This window comes from Leptinotarsa decemlineata, unplaced genomic scaffold, assembly GCF_025532065.1.
Source record: "Leptinotarsa decemlineata unplaced genomic scaffold, Ldec_3_MD MMD2_tig00026340_RagTag_RagTag, whole genome shotgun sequence".
NCBI lineage: Eukaryota > Metazoa > Arthropoda > Insecta > Coleoptera > Chrysomelidae > Leptinotarsa > Leptinotarsa decemlineata.
In genome coordinates, this window is record NW_027412694.1 from 10563821 (window position 1) to 10573097 (window position 9277).

The 9277-nt window shown below is 34.6% G+C and overlaps 1 protein-coding gene across 5 annotated transcripts in view; it reads left to right on the forward strand.

Annotated features, from left to right (window-relative positions):
• Nucleotides 1-2557, forward strand: part of cno (adherens junction formation factor afadin) — a 354944-nt gene extending 352387 nt beyond the window's left edge. For all 5 annotated transcript variants that reach the window (XM_074183524.1, XM_074183525.1, XM_074183528.1 and 2 more), the window contains one exon: nt 527-2557. In XM_074183524.1, the coding sequence (XP_074039625.1) occupies nt 527-850 (324 nt within the window). In that variant the 3' untranslated portion in view covers nt 851-2557. The remainder of the gene's footprint in view (nt 1-526) is intronic.
• Nucleotides 2558-9277: the final 6720 nt, after the last annotated feature.

The window sequence follows — 9277 nt, forward strand, 5'->3', positions numbered from 1 at the left end:
AGCTCTATCAAACTATTGTTTAACGAAACATGTGTTGCGGTTTTGTAAATTGTCTGGTGGAAATCTCACAATAAAGTGTTACTAGATTGAGTTATGGATTTTCATCAAGTATAGGCCAATTCCATAACAAATTTCAGACAGTTTTCACTTTCTCTATGGCAGTTCTCAAAGACGTGTCGAGCCACAGTAGATTTTTCTGGTCGTCGAAATCGGATATGCGTGTTCTTTGAAACGAGTTTTAATGGCTCGCTTAGTCTGGCCAATATATTTTTATAGCCGTTCTTACAGCCCTCTTATATATACCCGACTTTTTATTTTTCTACATATGAAAGCTTTTATCCTACTCTGATATCAAGAGCAGCTCAGGGTTTATTCTTTGTCGTTTTTCATTATTTCCTCCATACAGTGTTTTTGAAATTGACAGAAGTCATATATGTAGGTTTTGTGCAATTGATTAATGGGGTGATTTTTTAAATTTAGTGTTGTTCTTTCCGTTCTTTGATTTGGAATAATTTACCTATTTCAGAGTTTTATTCGCCAAGCCGAATCATTACTGGCATCTCCCACGACACCTACTGATTCGTCTCCGGGCATGCTTACTGCCACTCCAGGAGTCATAGGGGCTCAAGAAGTGTATAGGGACCCAAGAACGCGTCGTCTAGCAGAACAGGCTCAACGCAAGGACCAAACACAAAGTGCTGCAGTCCCAGAGAAATTATCTTTTAAGGAGAAAATGAAAATGTTTGCCATGGAGACCGGAGAACAAGAAACACCAAAGGACAAGAGTAAAATCAGCAGGGCACAGAGGGACATCGATAATTTGTCTTCACCTAATATGGTGGTGCATTGAGAGAAATTAAACATTTGCCTCATGTGGTTTCTAAGATTCAAATCATTTTCGTGGACGAGTCTTATGATTCCCAAAGGGTATGAGTTGAAATTTGTTTCATTCACATTCACACAATAAAGATGATGTGATAGTAATATAATTTTGGGCATTTTATTTTTGTAAATATTATATCATCCCAAAATTATTTTTGCGGGAATATTTATTTGTCTTTAGTTACCAGGAGAATTTTATTTTTATATCTGAAATCATCACAACAGCAGAGAAGCTTCAATAATTAAAAAATATACAGCGAGGATTGGATTGTTTATTACTCACCTTACCCAAAATCAATTTTATACAGTTCTTTCCATCTTTGAAAATATTAAAAAATTGGAAGACAGTAAGGTTCTATTCAAAAAACCAAATTTCAGCTCATAGTCATTGAAAATGTCGAAAAATTACAGAATATAGAAACGATATAATTTTATACATTCATGACCATTGTTCAATTTGAATGAATGAAACTTGTGGACCTAATTGAATAATTATCGTGCTTGATACTGAATATGCTTAAAGACCTCTGAACAAATAATATGTGATAGTTTTTTCAGTATGATAAGTATAGACCAATTAGTCAGTATATGAAATTTTCTTCTGGAAATCATTACTTCTTCTAGTGAAAGGAATTGTCTTGTTTTATGCCTTATATGTAAAATTTTTGTTTTGACATTTTTTGAGATTATTAAACCGAAGTACATACGTCCTCCTACAAATAATCATCATTATTTCTATTTCATGTTGGAATTTTTGATTTCCAAGTAAGTTTTATGACTAGATGAGTAGGTTTCTGTTGCCTGCTAATAACTAAGTACCGTCCAAATGCAGCTAGCAAAAAGTATTACAACGATTGAGTTTTAACATTGAGTTTTAATTCCTCTTTTTCCAAGATTATCACGAATCGCTTGGATGGAGTTAAATGCAGGATATTGTGCAAATGTCCTCTTATTATTTTCTGAACGTAGTGGCTTAAAAAGTGATTACTCTGAACCTTATGAAAAGTTTCTTTCATTAAGCGATATTGAACTATATATTGTATTATACTGTAGAATCCCTATTTTTTTGTCAATTCAAATGATTTAGATAGTAGATAATATTTAAAAAATCTAGCAATACATTTCACATAAGGACCAATATACATGATTTTATCTATATTATACACTCATTCCATAAATTCAATTCATTACTAGACCATGTAGTTTCTGAAAGATTTTTGACTAGTGAATAACAGTTTACATGTTATGATAGTTCTAGTGTACTCAGAAATTATTTTTAACTAAAGCCAAGATTTGCAATACTGTCTAAGAAACGGTATGGCCAAGAGACGGTCAAGAATGTGATGGTTTCTCTTTTACCTTGAAAAATATTTTTATGGTTTACGAGTTTTCTGATGTGCAGTTAAATTTCAAATTATTGACCAGATTATTCTGGATTTTATTCAATTGTACAAATCAAGAACAAAAACGACCTTCTTTTATTTGCTTGATGACGTCAATTCATGAGCAATATAATGTATAATTTGATTAGGAAACGTCTTATTTCCTAGTGTATATAAGAATGTAAATTATGACTAAAGGTAGATAGATGATTATCATCATATAGATTTTAGAACAGATTATTGATTTGTTGAAATATGTATTATCTTGAAATAAACAGATATTATATAATCAACTTATTGTTTTTTTACTCATCTTCTTTTACTTAGTGAATACGAGGTCTGTTCCAAAAGTAAGATGAATGTTTACATTTCGCTGGCTACCTACATTCGATTAGCGATTTATATATTTTCTTGTTAGCACACTTGTCTCGAACATATGTTCACAGATTCAGCCGTTAAGCATGTTTAGTTTGTTGATGGAATCACGTGCTCAAAAACACTTGAAATGTTGACAGTGGCATACGGTGATTGTACTCTTGAGTCAGAAAAATGTTCACAAGTGGTACAGAAGGTAGAGAAGATGTGAATTTCGACGCTTGCCCTGGACGTTATAACCGATGAAGATGACATATCTAATAATAGAAACTACAGAAAAAATTGAAACCCTGGATGACTGTGAGGCTCTTAAATTATAGATGATAAAAGGTCAAAAAATTTCCGATGATAAAAACAAATCAAATTACTTAATGGTTTTTTTTTCAAATAATGAGCAACAAATGACAGGAAAAATTGATAAACACAACACTTTATCAGAAAGAGATTCTTTGATGGTGTTTTCAGTTTTTATGACTCCATTATGTCATAACTTATGTTTCATACAAGGATGTGTACCTACCTATTGTTTTTAAACACTTTTTACCATCCCAATCTTCAAATCTAACATCAAGAAACTTGCCACAAATTATAGGCCAATAACTATCACGAACGATTTGCTAAAGTTTTTAAAAATGCTTGCAAAATAGACTTGTTCATTTCCTATAGAAGAATAATGCTGTCTTTCAATCGGTTCACAGTGTATGTAATAATTTCAATATTGAGAAAAAGAGCCTTAAAGTTTTTATAGATTTTCGAAAGCCTGTGACACTGTCAATGATATCTCACTGAGGCATTTAGAAATCATTATAGTAAGAAGAATAATCTTAACCTTTTTGAAAATTACCTATCTGGCAGAAATCAGATTATTAAAATTAACAATATTTATAGTAATCCACTACCTATAACTATGGGCGTCCCCCAGAGGACAGTACTAGGCCCAATTTTGTTCTTAATATACATTAATGTCATTTGCAAACGTGAAACCATCCAAGGCAGCATTATATCTTATGCAGACGATACAGCTCTGTCATTTCTAGGCGATACGAGGGAGGACGTCTATAAGAGAGCTGAAAGGGGACTCACATCTGTTTTCTCTTGGTTGAACACAAGTCTTTTGAGCCTAAACATCGCTAAAACTAAGTATGTGACGTTCACCCCCACATATAAAGATCAACATTCCAAGAATAGGCTCACTATATATCAACCTATTTGCCAAACTCCAATGATATGCACATGTCCTAAAGTTAATGAGGTAAAGCAACATCTGCGATGGGACGAACATGTAGACCAGACTTATACATTCTACCAACTCAGAAATCTGAATAAAAAAGCTATTAATAATGATATATATTTCACTAGCAGAATCAATTCTAAAGTATTGCATTATAATATAGGCGGGTGGTTTCAGCAAAATCCTGTTATATAATTTAGAGGTAATGCAAAATAATATCCTGATAATCATTTTCAATCGTTAAAAAGTATTTCACTGTAGCACTTTACAAAGACTTATTTGATGTGAGAAAATTATACACTTATGACTGTATACTATGGATGCATAATAACCCTACCCCCAATTAAAATCATAATAAAAAAACCCGAGCGAAACTTCATTAAAAAACGAATGCCACTCACTGTAGATTAATTTGCACTCGAAATATTTATATCATATATCTGGCCCAAAAGTGATAAACCTATTTCCTACAGAATTTGGATCAATCTTTAATAAATAAAAATTCGAGTCAAATCTGAAAGAAAACTGTATATGAATTGGATTCCTAATCGAAGTTCTCCATAGGCTATAGATATAAACTATATTCAAATTGTAGGTAATACCTTGAATTAGTTGAACAATTCAGCGTCAACCTCTCTGACTTTTATAGGTTGATACTATAACTCAAGCTCTGCTTAGGTAGCTCAGCATTTGTAATAGCTTATTTATGAGTCAATGTTTATAATTATGAAAATATGTAATTACCTGAATTAAATTTCTATTACTTATTTCTAGGTTGCCTCTCATCAATTTAGATTACCAAAAGGTATTTTTTTTTTCGTTAACCAGCTATCGCACCCCTACGAACGACAACCCTCAGAATTCGAAACTTGTGCGAGCTAAGAACTAACGAGGTCTTACCTTTTAACATGTGATTCTTAACACGGGTTGGACGATAGCAAGTGAAAAACCGATAGTTCAGCCTGGGGCTTGAACCACCGACCAACACGGCGATCAATTTGAGTGAGTGAACAAAGCACCCACGTCGAACCGACCGGCTACCGACCGACAGATACATACAGTTATAGCCACTTCTGTTTCCATTAAGGCTTCGCTAGGTCTCTTACAAACTGTTTGACACTCTTTATACAATAAGTTTGTGAAATTTCTTTGACCTTGTTGGATATTGGAAGATGATTTAAGTTTTAGATATTTTGTAAAGTTCATATTCATCAACGAACTTACGAACTTGAGAACTTGGATAGTGATTTGAGGAAGAGCTAACTCATCATTTTCAACTGTATAGGGTGGATAATAAAAAAAATATTTGCAAGCCACGACTGCAGGGAAAAGAACTTTTCGAAAAAATCCACAATTTCGGCACCCAACCAAATATCTGATTTTTCTGGTGAATTGATTCGTTTTTTGTGTCTTTCTCATACAAAAGCGTTTTTCAAAATTGAGATATATCAAAATTAGTACGTTGAAAAAAGAATCTATTCAATTTGCATCAATTTCTCTTTTAGACGTGGCAGCAAGAACATTAAAAATTATTAATTTTTTGCTATTTTCATTACGGTTTTACAGTAACAAACATGGAAAAATACTACTGAGACTGAGAGCAACTGGCTTCACCTTCACTAACAGCGAAGAAAAACAAAGAGCTATGTGAATTTTTATCTATTTGCGGCTCTGCCAAACCAAATGAACCGATTTAAATCCTAGGTATATTTTTTTCTTTGAAAAATGAAATTGGAACTTTATATACTATAGGTACACACATTACTTAGGTTGTTCAACAGTTTTGTCCGTTTTTATTAGTCTACTTTGAACTGTAATATCTCGCTGAATACTTATTTCATTCAAATAAAATAAACAGTGCACTTTTGCCAACGTAACACAAGTCGATTAATTTCATCAGCATGAAAATTGGGTGCTCGAGATTCGATCGAGTCGACGAAGGCCGTTTTTGCCTGGTCCAGATTGGCGAAAGTTATCAAAGTGCATGAAAAGATGGTAGGTAGTCGATTTCCAAGAGGTGACTGGGGAGTATGGTGGGTGAGGCAGAACTTCGACGCTAAATCCGTTCAATTTTCAAAAGATGATTTGTGAAAAAGTGGACGGGCGTTGTCGTGGAGCAAGATCGTACTGTTGACCAGTGCCGGCTGCTGCTGACGCATTTTTTGGTATATTTTCCCGATTTCCTCACAATAGGTCTCTGCTGTGATGGTTTGGCCCGGTTGCACAAAGTTATGGTGAATCACATCAGCCGCTGACCACCATACAATAACCACGTTTTTTTGGTGGGTTTTCGCCTTTGGGAAGTGTCTGGGTGGCTCATCGGTGTCCAACAACTCCCCCATACGTCTCCTGTTGTCGTAGATGATCCACTTTTCATTACATGTGACGATCCGATCCACAACAGCAAATGAAGAACATACCTACCTCGAAACGTGACAATTTCTGTCGATCGTTCAAATTGTGGGCATACACTTTTTGAACTCTTTCCAATACCTTTTGAACCATCAAAAACCGCATGAGAGCTGACGCCCAATTCTTTCGCCATCCCACGCACCATTTGTGATGGATACGTCTTCACCAGGGTCCTCAAATCCTCGTCCTAGAAAAAAATTGGCCGAAAATCACTTAACGATTTCATATATTAATAAGCTAAAAAGGGAGAAAACAATTAAAATTTGGAAAAAAATCAAAAATTTGGAAAAAAATTGACAGCATCAACGTATAGTATAGAGTATAAATTTCTCTATCGATCAGAACATAACACGATACAGTAGAATAAATACGAGTATCTATTGAGATATGGAGTTACAAAAACACATGATATTGAAACGGACAAAACCTTTGAAACAACCTGTATACAAACCTGTATTTTTTCAGTAATTCTTTTTTTATCACTATTTTTGTAAGTTTTTCATGAAATATTCTATTTTAGTATCGATAATTCATATTCATTTGATATTTTCATATGATTGTTTTTGATTTGCCTGTAAATTATATTAGTCGAAATACTGTTAATTATACCAGCACCCTTTCAACATATATGTGTTTGGAATTTTTGCATTATTATTTAATTTTTTTTTCCAAAAAATGTGCATGAGATATAGCTGAATGTCAATGGTTGACAACGTTTCTTGTCGAATCCAAAGAAGAAAACAACCCAAAAAATGATAGATGCGTGATCAAATGATGATCATGACGCTCATTTGCATCTGTTGGGTAAAATATACAAGACTCCTTACGCTGGACAATCAGATTTAACTGCAATCAGTTGGCGGAATTCATTGTTACAGTATCGGAGTGGTCAATAACATTTTAACGCCTGTGGTGTGAACATTTACGGTATTTTAAAGTTTGAAAATTTTAAAATATCAAGTACCGATACGGCTGAAGAAACTGCTAACTGGTGTCCCTACACTCCACCTGAAATTATTCTATATCCAGCCACATAATGTTCTTCCTTACGAATCAGTAGATAGTTGTCCTGAAAATCTAGAGAAGAAAATTGGATTGGATAATTTAGGAAACACTTGCTACATGAATAGCATTTTACAAGTGTTGTTCATGACGAAGAATTTCAAGAACGAAGTTCTTAATGATGAACGAGAACGGGAATGTTTCCTACTTATTCATCAAACTCAAACACCTGTTCATTCAGCTGCAGTTTCGTAAGAAGGTATCATCTTTCCCTCCAACCGATTTCCTGGAGTCTTTGAAGTCTACTAGATACTCGTTAGGACAACAAGAGGATTGTTCCGAATTCTTGGGGTTCTTGTTGAATTACTCTTCGTGAGCAAAACAATAGCAAAATCAATACTCCTGACCGCTCTGGATTGAATGATTTCGTACTGCCCATCTCGTCTTATGTTTGTAAATATTTTGCTGGAAAAATCCTCACTTGTTTACTTTGTAGTAAATGTTCAAGAAGTACCGAAAACTTATGTGAATTTCTGGATCTTCATTTAGCTTTTCCTAATATGACTAATAACCAGTCTGTGCAAAGCTTACTGTTAAATCATCTGAAAATGGAATTTTTAACAGGTGATGATCGACTGTATTGTCAAACATGCGCCAAACTAACTGACTGTTATAAGGAAACAAGTAAAGCTGAGGCACCAGTCAATCTAATAATAACACTGATGATTTTCAAACAAGACTCAACCTCTAACAGAAGCAAGATACTCTTTGGAAGGTTCGAAATAGATGAACATTTCAACCTAGCAGACCACTATTATAATATTCATGCAGTCATTGTTCACTGTGGTTCTGGCGTTGAATTCGGTCATTATTACGCCTTGGTCAAAGACGAAACGGACTGGTTTAAGTTTGACGATAGTCGTGTCACGAAGTGTTCTGGCGATGCATTGAATTTATTGGAGCCTCTGGAGACACCCTACAATTTGTTTTATAAGAGAGGGGACATTGTTAGATCAAGATCTTCAGATGATGTGGTGCTGCAGGTTTTTCCGGGTTTTCCTGCAGCTGAAAAAGCAAATGCGCCACTGGAATCAATGAAGTCTCCCCGGAGCGCCAATTAATTTTTATTGTTGTTTTTATTTTATTTTTATCGTTGTTTTAATAAAATGTTCAAAGTTCAATAACTAAAAATTTCAAGTAAAGCTTTGATTGGCCTATGAATTTTAAACTTCGTGGAACCCTTTTGATATATATTCTTTATACGATACTGCGATAAAAAAAATTCGGTCGTTTTTTATTTTGACTGTACAAGCAGCCTTGTCTGGGAGATCACGTGCACTATGCATGATAATCTTTTGGAGTACTCTGTTGCCTGGTTGGACAGAGTATAGTGCAAATTAGACCAACTTTTAAGCAGCAAATTGACCAACGGCAGATTTACTCAGTTTCTACGATGACTTTTCAGCTTTGCCGCACTGATATCTATTATCGTGTTTAAATAATGCTTAAAATCTGTCACGAACTTCGTGAGATCCGTCATTTTGACTTTGTAACTCTCTCTTGTATTTTTAATGTACTGATCCGCGTTTCTAGCTCTGTCCGCCATGATCGATTTTTTTGACAATTCCTACAGCTTTTGGAGAAGTAAATGACAAGATTTGTTTCACCAACTGGCAAAAAAAATTACTTGAGTTGCAGAAAGTAATTTTGTATTTCATTAGTTTGAACTTCCATTGTCTAATATGACTCATTGCTGTGTGTGTTTCTTATGCTCGGCAATGCGAACTTTCAATGGCCTCTTAGTTCCACCGATGTATGATTCTCCGGTAAATGCAATTCTTGGAATCGCAGTCTGCGTTTGGTGGCCTGGTTTTCGTGAGGCTGCTACGGATAGTGTTCCCAGATCTGAATCAGGTTCTGATGTTATACTTGGACCCAATCCTTTTTTATCCTTTCCGACAATCCTCTGATGTAGGTTTTGATGGCTTCTCTT